Source organism: Lissotriton helveticus, chromosome 3_1 (genome assembly GCF_964261635.1).
Source record: "Lissotriton helveticus chromosome 3_1, aLisHel1.1, whole genome shotgun sequence".
Classification (NCBI taxonomy): domain Eukaryota; kingdom Metazoa; phylum Chordata; class Amphibia; order Caudata; family Salamandridae; genus Lissotriton; species Lissotriton helveticus.
Window position 1 is genome coordinate 958,346,070 of NC_136061.1, and position 15,783 is coordinate 958,361,852.

Genomic DNA, 15,783 nt, shown 5'->3' on the forward strand with positions numbered 1-15,783 from the left:
CTCCGTGAAGTCAATGCTTCCGAGTCCAAGTCATGAAGGGAGGCAGCCTCTGTAAATCTACATCTACCTGCCTATTTATTCTGTTATCCCTGACACTTGTATATGTGGGGCCTAATTCATGTACTTTTTCATAGGGGAATGATCTGTGTGCATCGTTCTTTGAATACAAGTAAATCACATTCTTACAGTGAAATATATACCTGCCACTTTGACCAATTCCTAAACCTACAAATTAGAAATGAGATAAGCACCAACTTAAAACACATTTTTCTACAGGTATCCCACTTTCTGGCACACTTTATTGATCAGAAGCTCCTTATCTGTGCTCAACTGCCCTTAGCACTCCTTGGAAACGAATCTCCCCCAGGGTACAGCTCCATCTTTCATGTGATACACAATGCCTTTGTTTTAGTCTATCACCTCGTGTAGCCTGGGCTTTTTTTAACAAATGAAATAAGAGTTTTTGTAGAGCGCGTGTTTACCGTGGCGTCTTAGCTCTAGCTGTCGTCAATCAATATAGGGACCGTGGCAGTAGGCTAAGATGTAGGAGCGAATAGTCATTTTTTAAAGGCCTTTCTAAACAATAGCAGGTTGCTTCGCTTTCTGAGACTGATGACTAAAAGTCTTTTTTAAGGTACCCTTTGCTCACCATTTAGTAGTAGTTGGAACTAAAGGTGTCAGCCTGCAAAAAGAACCAACAGTCATAGTTCCAACATTTATAGTTTAGATATTGTTGAAATAATGACTTGATGGTACCCGAATGATAAAAGCATTACAGGATCATGCTAATGGCAATACACAGATCTCAATAACATATAATAACAAGCATTGGCAAAGACAATAATTCTGGTCCTAATGTGCGAATGCATGCTTACACTAAAGATGCCAAAACCATTGAGAGATGAATACCCCACTGGGCTGAGCCAAGAAGTGATTGACAAAGTCTTAAGCTAATGACTGTACAAGGTTGGTCAATGAAAGCCAACCGATAAAAGGGACAGACCCAAAGTACACTCTATAAAATAGCAGTAACTTAAGTCTATTATCTTAAGAAAATGTTAGAGAAAATGTCTTTCAATTAAAGTCTTTAATGAGAGAAACTCTGAGACTTTCCTATGCCCTGGGTCTGAGACAGTGTAAGCAGAGGATGGGTATACTAACCCAAAGTATTTCAAAACGGTATTACTACAGAACAGTGTTCTTTCAAGCAGAAAACAGCTGCGTGAAGAGGCCAAAAAATTGTTGATGGAAGCTTCCCTTTCACAAACAGAGAAAAACAACTGCACAGAAGGATACTGTCTCCTACAAAGAACAGTATGGTATAGAGTATGTAGCCGCAGTGCAAGCATCCCTCGTGTACATACAACAGTACAAAAACAGAAGCAGTGCAAGCTTTGTTTAATATCTGTGGGAGTTGCATGTGTGTATGTGAGAGAGAGATAGCTTCAGGGTCTGGTGATGGTTTCTATGTGACATTGTTGTGTTTTTATAACTTATTGTATGTGTTGGCAAGGCGAGACAGTGCATGTGCTCATATTTTTGTGTAATCGTTTGTTTGATGTGCAGGTAAGCATTAGTTACTTACCTGTAATCCTAGTTCTTTTCCAGGGGTATCCTCATCAAAGTCAAAAGCACCTGAATATTACCGCCCATGCAAGGGACCCCAGAAACACAATCATATATGTGGAAAACATATATGCATCAATATATATATATATATATATATATATATATATATATATATATATATATATATACACACACATATATATATATGGAGATGCATATATGTTTTCCACATATATGATTGTGTTTCCAGGGTCCCGGGCAAGGGCGGGAATATTCAGGAGCTTATGACTATTGATGAGGATCCCCTGGAAGAGAAGAGTGTGTAAGCATGATGGTGCACGTATGTGCCTGATGACAGGTGATGCCTTCATTGCAAATATTGGCAGGATGGCATTTGGCTTTTTGCTCGCATGATGGTGTGACATGTATGGGTGAAAGAGAGATGTATGTGGGCCTGCGTGTCTTTGTGTTTTAAGATATGTGAGTGTATCTGAATGTGAAAGTGTGACTCGAGCCAAATGGCAGCGCTGGAGTGGCCAGTACGATTCTTGAGGATCCTCCCACTCATTGTAAAAATATAGTCTGGGCAAATACATGCTACAAATACAGGAGGCCCCTTCAAATTTTAAAATAAATCAGACAAACGCTTGGGCTGAATATTTCCAAGAACCCTTTAATTTGAAAAGGGATTTAACGTGGGGGCAGATAATGTAATTATACTAGCCAGGTCCATCATTGTGGCGCTTCCATGCTTTCATGCGGTACTACAAATTAACGGCCCTTTGAGCAAACACCACACCACTGCTGTTGCTTTTGCAGCACTAGAGTGCATCTGTGAAGCGCTGGCCCGCGAGTTTGAGAACTAAAAAGACTGTACAAATCGGCTTTCTAGCTTGCTGGTTTTGTTACTGTGGGCCAATATTGCTGCACTGCAAAATAAGCACCCAGCCACCAAATGGGTCCCCATAATAAAACTGTCCCACACATTTCCAGGCTCTGGGAAACGCCCGCTACCAGTCTGTTCTTGCCCTTGGATGAATGCACTATTGAAAAAGATCAAAAGACAAATTGGAAGCTTCAACACAACTGCCTCAAAACAAACAACCCTCAAGAAGGGGCATGTCTGCATAGATCATAGCAGACTATACTGATTAACAATCCAAAAAAATAAATTCACTATTGCAGCTGAATGCACAATGCAATCTACCAATAAAGAATTGTATAAAATATTCACAGAATTCCAGAAGCCTAAATGCACAGAAGCTAACCATCCCATTTCGTAATAATTTTTCGACAAACTGGGAAATCATTCTAACAAACAGCCCCAAACTGCTTGAAACAAAGCTGACAAAAATATATAAGACATCCTCTGATCATTTCTATGATTATTCTTGTAAAAACAGTGTGAATTTAGCTTTCACTTGCAGCTTCTCATGCAGGTCTCTTATCTTCTTTTCTGTGCTATAGGTCCCGATGGCGAAAAGAAAGACATTGTTTTCCTCATCGATGGATCTACATATGTTGGGCAGGATGGCATGGCTAACATTCGGGATTTCATCATTCGGATTGTTGAGAACCTAAATGTGGGGGTGAACCAGGTGAGGATTGGCCTGGTGCAGTACAGCAATGATCCCTCTGTTGAGTTCTATCTTAGAAGCCATCTAAACAAACCAGCTGTGCTTCAAGCCATTCGCCGACTCCGGCTGAAAGGGGGATCACCCACCAACACTGGAAAAGCCCTTGAGTATGTGGCAAGGAACCTCTTTGTGAAGTCTGCCGGGAGCCGGATTGAAGAAGGAGTCCCTCAGCACCTGGTGCTCCTCACTGGAGGGAAGTCCCGGGATGATGTTGATGGTGCAGCTAGGCTTCTTGGAGGTGCAGGTGTAAAGAGTCTGGCCGTGGGTGCCAGCAATGCCGATGCTAGTGATATCGAAAAAATCACACAGGACTCCCGGCTGGTCTTCATGATCCGAGATTTCAGGGAGCTGGGAAATATTGAAACTAGGTTCTTACGCTCCTTTGAAGGCCCTGTCGAAATTGTGCCAACTCCTCCTATTGTGGGCCCAGCTGGTAAGTATCTTTCTACTTTTGTCTTCTGAGAAAGGTGTTAATTTTTGAGAGTTTCCTTTTGATTGGCTCCTTGGAATGTAGACTCTGGCAGTGAATGGGCACATGAAGGCCATGGAAGAGGTGGTGTATGACGAAGTGAGAACTCAGGGACAGATGGTGAGTGGCAAGGTGGACACCTTGGGAAATTTGGTAAAGGTGCAGGTGAAGTCCTTGGAAGAACTTATGAATGGGCAGGAGAAGATCCTGTAAAATGTGGGGAAGGGATAAGAGAAAAGGTTGGCTACAAATGCCAAAGGAAGACATGGTGACCACACGGTAAGAGATCAAAAAAGTAAAATGAATGGGCAAATGAGGACAAAGTGATTGATGGTCAATAGAGAGTAAAGACCCTTAAGATGTGCTGTTTGATGAGGTGAAGGTCAAATGAAATGTAAGTGACGGGCACATGAAGCTCACAAAGAAGGCAATGAATGAACAGATGAAGTTCAGTAGAGAGATGGTGAATGGACTGTCACATTTTTATTCTGAGGGATAGCTCTGATTTGTAAGCTGTTAGTGTGTAAGATGCTTGCTAATTGATTGATCAGTCTGCTCTGTAAAGTAGAAGCTTACATTGATTCTATTTTAGCAACCTGCAACATGGAGTTAGATTGGAAGTGAATACAAAGCAACAAGTCAGCAGATGTTTATGGAACAAAGGTGCAAATTAATTCCTTAATTTATGTTTAGCTTTCTGGTTGCGGGAGGCAATTGTGCAGTAGTATTGTATAAGTCTTAATTGGTTTGTCTTGATTATTTAAAGAAGAATGCACCTAGTATAGCAACTTGTATGCTATTGTTTATGAGGTTTTCATGTTTGTCATGTTCCCACCTCTTTTAGATGGTAAAAAAGAAGTGGATATGGTGTTCTTAGTAGATGGCTCCATGAACGTAGGCAAAGAGAACTTCAAGGTCGTCCTTGAGTTCGTGTCTGGTATCGTCGATGCTGTCTACGATGAAGGAGATGCCCTCCAAATTGGCTTAGCACAATATAACTCTGATGTGACTGATGAGTTCTTCCTTAAGGATCACCAAACCAAGGATGAGGTTCTGGAGGCTGTGGAAAAGGTGGAATACAAGGGTGGCCTCTCTGTGAACACTGGTGAAGCCATTCGTCACCTCAACGAGAAGCACTTTGTCAAGGAGGCAGGCAGCAGAATTGATAGGAGGGTACCTCAAATTGCCTTTGTTATCACTGGTGGCAAATCCTCTGATGATACCCTGATACCCGCTCAGTCACTTGCCTCGAGGGGTGTCAATGTGTTTGCCATTGGCCTGAAGGACGTTGACCAGACTGAAGTAGGCAAAATTGCCAGTGCTAGTGCATTGACCCTCCGTGTCATGAATGTCCAGGAGCTGTCAGAGCTAAATGAGCAGGTTCTGATCACAATGGAGGATCTTCTAAAAGCTAAACCAGGACCACTGTGTCCAAGCATCCCAGATATTACAAGAGGTTAGTGAAGTAACTCCTGCTTTATGTATATAAATCATGTTTTTACATGCTATCTTAGGGGGTGAATGTCCATCCACAGTCCTTTTGTTTGACAGAGAGAGGCAGAATGGCCTGCACAGAAACTTGCAACTGTGAAAATGTCAGTTTTTTTCTGGAAGGGAGAATCACCTTACACAATGTGCCTTCCTTCTGAGAAGGTATTCCTAACTGCTACCAGCCTCTCAGACTTACAAGATTGTTGTTTTGGTTCCTTGAAGGATTCATTCACCTTGCACCATTCTAAAGCAAAGCAGAATCTGAAATTGTTGTTCATGGATGTGAGCTCAGTGAGCTCTTAGAGTTCATCCACTCAATGGGGGATATTCTCAATAAAGTGGCGGTGAGAGGCGTTGGCCTCCTTGGCTTAACGCCTCTCACCTTCACATGGTAAATGCCAAATTTAGTGTGAAAGGGGCCTTATTCTCAAGGCAGCATTAAGCCACTTAACATAGCTTAACGCCATGTTAAGTGGCTTAACGCTGCCTTGAGAATAAGGCGCTGACCCTATCGCCACGAGAACGTCAGAAAATGTGACATTCCCGTGGCGATAGGGGCTTGAGAATATGCCCCAATGTGTTTTGTAATTTTCACCCAATTGCTGAATATTTGTTGATTCTGATGTTAACCAGCTCATAACACTGTTATGCCCAGCTTTTATAACTAGTGTTTGAACAAAAGTCCAGTAATTGGCTAAATCAGCACATATCTCATCATTAGACTTCTCTTGTGGATCTTGCAGGGATAGTTTTTCAGAAATGGTCAGACTTGAGAAACTTGAGGCAATAACAGACAGTTGACTTCATATTTGCTGATAAGTTAATTGAGAACTGTTGGAAAATGAGGCAGTATCTGTGAGGCCGAGCACAAATAACATGTCACATTTGTCCTTCACTGGGAACCAAACACCCTATTGTCACGCTTGACTTTCAGAGGTTAGCATTGCAGAGCAGTCTAAGGCTTACTCAAGGGAGGTGGTGTAGGCTAGTAATCACCATTTACCAGTACGCAGAAATAACACCTCAATAATTGATTGTCCAGTCTGTACTTTGCTTTATAAAAGAAAGAGTACATTTATTAAACACACACACTACTCAATACTATGCACCAATTTACAAATATACCTAAGCTATGGGAATTACTTTGTGACATTTCATAACATCTCCACCCCTCCCTGAGAGGAGTGGGGCCTAGTACCACCCCTCCCATGTATGCACATCATCTTGCCCCCTAATGCAGTGGGTTGACACAACCTGGAGCAAAGGCCTTGCCAACTGGTACCATCCCAGTGGCGACCCACCCCATCATCTCAACAAGCATTAAAAATAGGTACACATCCCTGGGGACATGTAACCCTGACTGAGCATCTTATACTGACCATACAGTATGCACCTCTACATCTTAGGGCCTCACAGTCTGGGTTGTTCTTTACCTAACGCAGTAGCAAGAATACATATTTCGGCATCACTTTATCTGAGGTACTTATCATCGCTGATAACAGTTGTACGACATTGCAATCGCAGCCCCTAAATGGCATCACAGTTATAATCACAGGATTAAGCATATACAGCCAGACACCCTAGCAGGAATGTCCGACAACATAACCCCACCTTGCTTATGAATTCACATTACACATGTGACTTACAGTCCTACCATAGAAATGACATTGGTAAATGCAATTCTCGTGCAATTGCGCGTCTTCATCTCCAGGGAATGCCCTTCTACAGACATCCCCAGCACAGCCTTCCACACATTAAGACAATCCTTAAGGCAACACCCAGCTGTAGAACAAATGTTTCAGCCCGGGTGAAAGTTGATTGGTGGCTGAGCCCTTGAGGGGTTACTTCCATCAAATCTCCCAGTGACTGAGGGTGGGACTTATTATCTTCATGCTGGGGGAGTCTGCGTTGCTGCTGCAGCCCCCCCACCATCTCTTTCAGCAAATGGGGGTGACCACCCACCTCTGGGGCCACCAGGCGCCAAAACCAGTAGCTTTACCCATGCCTTGCAAGGTATTATGGGGTGCTTCATGCTCAGCCCATGCATTTTAGAACAGCAGCTCTCTCACTGCTCCGGGGAGACCCGTGCTGGCCTGGCTGGCGGCCCCTCGCCCACCTACTCTTGTTGGGGGACCGGTCTCACCCAGATCCCGTACTGCCAGGTGAGTGCTGTGGAGCTTGGGGAGCCCACCCCCGGCCGCTTCTGCCAGCTCCCCATCCGGCCCGCACCCTCGTGTACAGCCAAGGGAGCCAGCACGTTCATTCTATTCTGCCTGCTCCGGCACTCCCCCATCATCCACCTTCCATTCGGGGCCCGGAGATGAGGTCCCACACCTTATGGCAATCCTTCACTTGGTGTGCGACGGCACTCCTGGACTTCAGCTTCTGGCTTCGGGGCCCGGAGTTGGGATCCCGGGCCCCTAGTACATCTTCGCAGGGGGGTGACAGCACTCCCCGGCTCATCTTCTGGGCGACAGGGGCCAGAATTCTATACTGGAAGCGCGAAGGCACTCCCCGGCTTTGTTTCTCCCATGAGGTGAGTGCGATGGCGGATGTATGACATTACAATGCATGTTTTTACCACGCATGCTTTTACATCGCAGTTTTTACAACGCATACCATTACAACGCATAGCGCTTTGGGGTGCTGGATAGTGAATAGTTTAATTTACTATTCCAACTCCAGTCCCCGTGGATAGTAGGGAAGGTGTTGGATAGTAAATTAAATCTATTCCCTATCCTAGAGCGCCCTCCAGTGCAATGCGTTGTAATGGTTTGCGTTGTAAAAGTTGCGATGTAAAAGCACTGTGTGGTCAAAGTTGCGTTGTAAAGGATGTTTCCCTGCGATGGTGCTTCCCCCCTCTCCAGTTTAATCGGGGGCCAGGGAGGGCTCCTGGCACCCCTTGTGACCAGTTTCACAGGGAGCGCTGTCATGCTCCCCGGCTTATCTTCTTGTGGGGGCAGCCCCGGGGCCTGATCCACCCCTGAACTCATTTCAGACCAGCGGCGGATTCCCACGCGCTTCGTCGTCGGTCATGCCAGTGGTCAAAGGTCGCCTACCTTCAGGGGGGCATATCTCAGCCCCCAGGGGATTGATCTTCACCATTTTGGCTTCTTCTTGCTCCTGGTGGCGCCCTCCTGGTTTTAGGACGTCTCTTTGTTTACCCTATCAAACAGTGACACATTACCTCTCTGCCCCTGCTCCCTCCTTCCTGCCCAGGCCTCTGGATTAGTTCAAGATGGCGTCGTTCAGGGGTCTCAAGCCACATGGTCTCTGAAAGCCCCTTCTCCCCTTTCTGCCTTCTCTCCAGAGCAGCTTGGTGCCTGGCATCATGTGACAGCTGCTGACGGATTAGTCTGTAGCTCCACCCATCTTCTCTTCTTGAAGCGCTTCGGGAGGAAGGTCATTAACACAGCCTGGCAGGGTCAGCCCCAGCCAGGCTCTGGTTATGAGCTGACCCAGAGGAATATGACATTTCTGGATGACCCCAAAGCAGTACATGACTTTGGACTCTGCAGAATACTTCTTCTCACCTAAGCTATAGTGAACTTTAGTGCATGTCTGGAATTTGTAGGCCCTAGGGAAGTGAAGCTATCCCATGTGATCCCCATCCTCATAGGGTAATAATGAAATGGTCATTCAGTGAAAACAGTAAAGCACACTGACTTTCCCTTACATGTTTCTTCACAATGTATAAAGCCTATTCCATTTCACCACCCAGCTCTGCATAATTCCTGCCACACCATTCAATTTGTCGCTGCTCCTGGGCTGTGCACCCCAGGAATCTCCCCTTCGCAGCCCTTACACTTGTGCACATGCATGTACACACGTGGCTGCATGTAACCGGCCCAGTACCCCTTACTCCGGCTGCGGCATAGCGGTCTACTCATGCCAGGGGGACACCGGTAAAATACAAGTGCAGTCCCTTTCATCGTGAGTTCACTGTGGGTGAGTCCCAACTTATGAGGCTCTCCCACAGTAAAAGCTCAACAAATAGGTGTTCAAAAAGCAAAAAGAATCCGGGTGGCTCAGATGGTCAGAACCACCTTCTAACAAGAACAAAGTGTCAATCTGATATACCATCACACTGACACACAGCATCCAAATATCCACCTGGTTAAGATGCCTAGATATAGTGTTGTACTTTGTAGCTCCCCCCAAAAGTGGCAAACCATTCATCTTTGCACGATTCCCACTTTCACAAATAACACTCATTCTAAGTTTGAAATAATTCTGCACAGTCACACAATTCCTGAAGAATCAACGATGATGGAAAAAGGCTCATATGTACAGAGCCTTACTTTCACATAAACAAAGCTGCTGGTCTGTAAAACCTAACAATTGCAAATTGATTTATGAAGCTTTTGGATTTAATGACAGAAAGGAAAATCATAGACTGCACAATGGACTTCTAAATAGTACAGCCACTTTATAATGTAGAATTACCTTATTTACAGAGCTTGTTGAATACTCATTCTGCCAAATTTGGGAAAAGTCCAAAAGAAGACAAACTATCTAACTAATAGGAGGAGGGTCAGCCCCACTTATCGTATTGAGGAGTTGTATAAAGGTACCTTACAGAATTTGTTGTTGTAGGTGCTTGACTCGTAGCCTGAGGAGAGGAATGCTTGTAAAGGAATTGACTGTAATTCGTTTAATGTTTCTATCCAACTTCTTTCACCCAATTTGTGCCAATTCTTAAATTAAAGGGAGTTTCCTATGAGGTTAATCCTTATGGAGCTGTCACTAGAAATAGCAATTACATATGGTCATTTGAGATACCCTATCATGCCTTTTTCAAGACACCAGGTGTGGCTGCCTCAGAGACAGTGCAAAGGAGCACAAAATAAATGAAAGGAAGCCTAAAGAAATACATTTATTAATAATGGTCAAAGGAGTATGTACACTACCACATGCTCTTTAAGCAAGGGATGATGAACATGCTGCAAAGTATAAGCAGCACACATGTATGCATTAGGGAACTGAAGATCCTCCCCTGGCAGAACTTGATCCACACATTTCTAGGTGCTGTTATAAGGTATAAACAATAGTCAGGTTTCCCAGGGGCACAGACCTTCTGGCTCTTAATGAATGGAAAGAAGCAGATGAATATCAGTGAAATCTCACATGATTAGTCCCTCTCCTCTGTCATTCATGTAGAGGTTTCCTCTATTTTCTTCCGCTAGCTATCTTTCTTAAGATTAAGGGCTCAATCATGCTGTATTTTAATGTTCCTTAAGATAACGTTTATACAAATATTCATCACACTGAGGTTAAATTAGTTCTGGTCTTTAGCTGATGAATCTGGGCCTCCATATCTATGTCTCTTGCTAAGGAGGCACAGGGTTAACAGTCCAGTAGAGAAAGACAAGGCTCAATGATCAATGCAATGGCAAGGTGCAAAGATTATATAATTTGCTCAATAAGCGGTGCTTTCTTATTCATCATAGAGTACAAAAGCCAGGAGAATTCACCACACATTCTGCTGTATTATCCCAAACTGGTTAAGGGGATGGGAAAACATTCTGCTTGCCCAGAAAGAATGATAAAAAAACACTGCAAAATGATGGTAAATCTGATGAAAACCACAAATAAACACACTTGAACCTGGGGGTAGGGCCTCCAATAGCCTGCACAAACAGACACACTAACACAGAAATACAGGTGAATCCAGGGACAAATCACCATCCTCCCCCAGTAATGCAGCTTTCATGATACAGAAAGCTTACGTGACCTTTCAGTCTGACATATTAACCGAGAGAAATTCCTTTGCCCAACCATCCAATAGCATAGGCACACTGCTAAACAGATATTGGGAACACTGGGATCTCCTGTTCTAATATGGCATGTGTCTATCATCTTTCATGTAGAGACAGAAGCATGAGCCTTGATTACATTTTTGTTGTGATTCCTACTTGCAGCCTGTAATCTGGAAGTGATTGTCGGGTTTGACGTGTCGAGTGTCACCGCTGGAGAGGACATCTTTACTGCCCAGAGGGGGCTGGAGTTGAAGATGCAGCACATTCTTGACAGGATCTCAAAAATGAACAAGATTAGCTGCTCCTCTGCAGAGGGTCCAACTGTGCGTGTGTCCATGATTGCTCAAAGTGCCACTGGGCCGGTGGAAGTGTTTGATTTCTCGGAGTACAAGCCTGAGCTGTTTGAGAAGTTCACCAGGGTGCGGACTCGAGGCCCATACATCTTTACGGGCCGCACACTACAGACCTACCTGAATAAATTTAAAACAGGAGGTGCTGACGATACTGTGAAGGTGAGGCTGAGGTGCACATTCGGTTTATACTCAGAAAGGTTGGGCTGGGTGGGCAATGAACTAGAGGAGAACAAATCTGGGCCCTGGTCTGCTCATTATGTGGTGGAACTTCATGGAATGAGGTTGGACTTGCAACTTAAAAAGTTATGTCACCGCAATGTACATCATCAGTGGATACAAATACTAAAAGAACCTGAGTATTTTTTACATATAATAAACCATGTGAATCACTGCTGGAAGGCTGTATATTGTGCCCCTGAATAGTGACGGGTAGAGAACACTGCATGCTAAAACAGCTCATGGTAGTGCAAAGATATATATATATATATCTCACTGGCAGCCTGCTCCAGTATTGGCAGTGGGACGGGGCGGGATGGGATAGGGAATGTAAAATAAATAAGTAAAACCACTTACCTTATGCTTGCCGCATCGCTGAATATGCGAGCGCGAGGTAAGTGGTTTTATTTTTATTTAGTTTTTACATTCTCTATCCCGTCGTTTGTCACTTTCACCCTCCCTGACCACAGATTATATATATATATATATATATATATATATACCCTTGCAGGCACAGAGTGACGCATAAATTATGCAAAACATATGCTGAGAACTCTGGGTAGTTCCCAAGTTTATGTGGAAGGCAGCTCCTGTATAAAGCACCCTTAACACCAGTGACAGTGATTTTTATTTACGCATAGACTAAGAATGGTGCTATGCACGCTGAGATAGAGGGGGACAAAGTATTTTGCCATTTCTACAGCAAAGTCTTTAAGCTTGGGATTAGCACAGTGCTAGCCATGCTGAGCTGTAAAATGATGAAAGCCATTTTCCACTCTAGGCACAGTATTACAGCTTTGGATAGGTAAAATACCACCCAAGCCAATCTGAAATGAATAAAAGCAACCCCTGACACTTGTTACGCTGTCATCACAGCTCTTCAGAAAAGTTTAGGTTTGTCCAGACACAAGGGAGTACCCAGTATAAGTCAAAACAATACCCTTGCAGTCATAGAGTAACGCATAAATTATGAAAAAAAGAAGCAGAGACCTCTGGGTAGGTCCCAAGTTTAGGTGGAAGGCAGCTCCTGTATAGAGCACCCTCAACACCAGCGACACTCTAAACGTGCTCACATCAAATGTCTGCTTTTCTATCAAAGTTTTTAAGCATAGGATTAGCACATTGCTTTCCACGCTGAGATAGAAAGGGGCAAAGTCTTAAGTCAAACTTTGATAAAAAAGCAGACATTTGAGGTGAGGAAATTTCGAGTGTCGCTGGTGTTGAGGGTGCTCTATACAGGAGCTGTAGCAACCATTAGTAGATAACATTCAGATTCCATATTTGTAAGGGATGCCCTGAACATGCCCCTTCCAAATAGCAATTCTGTTTGGGTACCAAGCTACTAAAATTCAATCTGATTTTTTTACATTTTAAAAAGCTTTTTTGCGGTCGCAAACGGCTGCGAATCAGACCATTTGTGACTGCAAAAATGTGTTGTATATCTAGCCCTTGATGAGATTACTGGATGCCATTTCAAGAAACATGTAGCAAATGCTTTCCTTCACTCATCTCTAATGCTAAAGATGTTATAAGTTCTCTTAGCATCCAAAATGTAAGTTAAAGAGTTCTAAATTAAAGCTTGCCATTTTTAGAATGCATAAAAGAACAGACCACAACCTGCGTGAGCTTCAGAAAATCCATTGAATTCACCAGTGCTGGGGGCGAGATTCTTTTTCAAATAAGTGTTCCACCCATAGGTTTCCATGAATGGGAATGTTGCCTAAATGATATAAAATGGATATCAATTTTCAACAGAGAAACATTCTTGTTATATCTGTTTGTACCTTTGCGTCTTCCTCCCTTTCCCACTCCCTCTTCTTTATTCTCTCTGCCTTTCTCTTTCAAACACTGTCTAGATTATTTGTCTTTCTTTTTGTACTCTTAGCCTTTCTTCTAGACCTTTTCTCACATCCCTCTCCTCTTGCCCTTCATTCTTCTCCTCTTGTCAAATTCATGCTTGCTTGTACTCTTTTCCAATTCTCCGTTGTACATCTCTGTCACTTTCTCTTTCAATCTCCAACACATTTCCCTTTTTTGGGGTCCTATTTCATATCTGTGAAGTCTTTTTACCCATCATTGTCTCATTCTTTTTGATGGATACTTCTAACTACAGATTGCAAAAACTTTGATTTTTTCCAGGCACTTCATAAAATGTATCCCATATCAAACTTGTTTGCTTTGAGGAAAGCTTCAACTTCTTTTTAAGCACCATGTTTTCAAAGAAAAAAGTACATATTTCTTCTTTGTTAGAACCTCAAATACTATAGTACTGGCATGCTTCATCATCAGATCTCATCCTGCTCCCTTAAAACCACGGTGGTCTCGGCCATATTCCAGGGAGCACTTTGAATATTTTTCTAGCTGGGGTATTAATATAAATAATAAAAATACCTTAATCATTCATAGTATCCCTTTATTTGTGGCTGTTTGGGTATGGTTTAAAGATGTGTTATAATAGGGTGAGGATATAATCATCCTGTTACCCTTTGACGGATGACATGTTTCAGCCGATTAACTAGAGGCCACTTGAATCCAGGACTTTTATCAGGACATACACAAACCACATTGCTCCAGTGTTTGTCTTTAGTCACACTGACTAGGAAACACACTCATGCATGTGCCGTGGGGTATTAATTGCATAAAGTACACTGCATTGACGTCTTGATTCCTGTACTGGGATAAAAACATGTAGCACACAAATGTTGGTAGAGTGATGTGATAATTAAATACTTTAATCACCAGCACTGGACTATTGCCACTTTTATTGAGTCATGCTTAGTGATTTTTTTTTTCCACCAGGCACCTGACTAGATCCGGAGGTTTCTTAGCAGTTGCTCCCTTATGCTCATAGCTTGCGCTTTTGGAATCTGCAGCACCTCACAGCACCTCCAAAAGGAATGGCACAGATCCATATATAGACTCACACCATCTGTCTCTGTTGTCTAGTGTCACAGCTGGACTCAAAGTCCAGTGATAAATGCTCCCCAAAGGCCATCAGGGAATGCGAGTTGAAGCTACAGGTCTTCAAAGGCAGGAATTGGGGCAGGTCCTCCTCTAGAATTTCCAGCTCCTACTCCCGGACTGTTTCCTACTGCAGGTCATATCCCACTCCAAGTCACCATCCTTGAGTAAGTTGAAGACGTGGCTGAAAGATGAGCCTTGTCTCAAGTATTATAAGTTTAAATGGGATTCTTCTCCTGCCCGTCACTCACCCTTAAGGGAAAAGTTGCACAATCCGCACTCAAAGGTTCTGACTATGCCTACCACATCAGTTGTCGAGACTATCCTGAGACTAGTTTAGATGCACCTGATATTTCATTGGCGGTTATTAATCCCGAAGTTGGTAGAGGTCTTCAATGAGGACATTGTGCAACTTTTTGGGGCAATTCCGGGTCCCCCTTGTCGGACTTCCATCAGTGGGACCTGCCTAAATGTCGACTGACCCGATTGGTCCACCGTCGGGCAGCCACCCGGCACTGCCCCATATACCCACACCTTCGCTGAAGTCCAACAATATGCTAGTTTTCTGTCAAGTCTTGGTCCTGTCTCTTTTTATTTTATTTCCTTTCTGTCTTTCTTTCTCTACCTGTTAGCCTCCACTACAGCCACTTCTCTATCTAACTGTCTTTTTCCAAATTCTTACATATTAATCTATTCTCTCCACTCCACATTACCCCCTATGTATGGCACCATCTCTTTCTGTTATCTCTCTGTTTTTGTTATCTCATGTTTTCATTTTTCGCTTGTACATACTACCTCTTTAGAACTGACCCATCTAATTCATCCATTTTCTGCCTTACATCTGGGACCAACACATAAGCTAAAGATAACTCCAAACTCATGTAGTCTTTATTTTTTCTTCCCAAAGGTTGTGATCCACTTGACAGATGGTGTGGATGAAGGAATGGCTCAGTTACAGGCGGCTTCTGCTGCCCTGCAAAATGGAGGTATGCAACAAACATATGGCTATATCTCTATATAGAGTCTCATGGTACCTAAAGCTGTGGCATACTTGTAAAATAATATAACTGCTAAAAAATAAGCATGATTTCTAGCCATTAGGGAAACATATTTTGTCTCTCCTTGTGTGGATCTCCAATCACTGTTGGTGGAAAGTTCAGCTGTTAATAGGGAGATTTACTCACTTCAGGGAGTGCTTAGTTGTGGCATTTAAGGCCATTCAATGGTCTATGTTGAGATATATGTTATCCCTATTGGGGGCCTGGAAATTCTTTAAGGAAGCACAGTTTCCCTTGGGACATCTGCTCTTGCCCCTCTGAGACGCACGA

At 43.4% G+C, this 15,783-nt stretch overlaps 1 protein-coding gene across 1 annotated transcript in view; it reads left to right on the plus strand.

Annotated features, from left to right (window-relative positions):
• Nucleotides 1–15,783, plus strand: part of COL6A3 (collagen type VI alpha 3 chain) — a 261,122-nt gene that overhangs the window by 124,278 nt on the left and 121,061 nt on the right. Inside the window, exons 10-13 of the mRNA XM_078681366.1 lie at nt 3,037–3,639; nt 4,520–5,131; nt 11,088–11,437; nt 15,363–15,441. Coding sequence (XP_078537492.1) covers nt 3,037–3,639; nt 4,520–5,131; nt 11,088–11,437; nt 15,363–15,441 — 1,644 coding nt within the window. The remainder of the gene's footprint in view (nt 1–3,036; nt 3,640–4,519; nt 5,132–11,087; nt 11,438–15,362; nt 15,442–15,783) is intronic.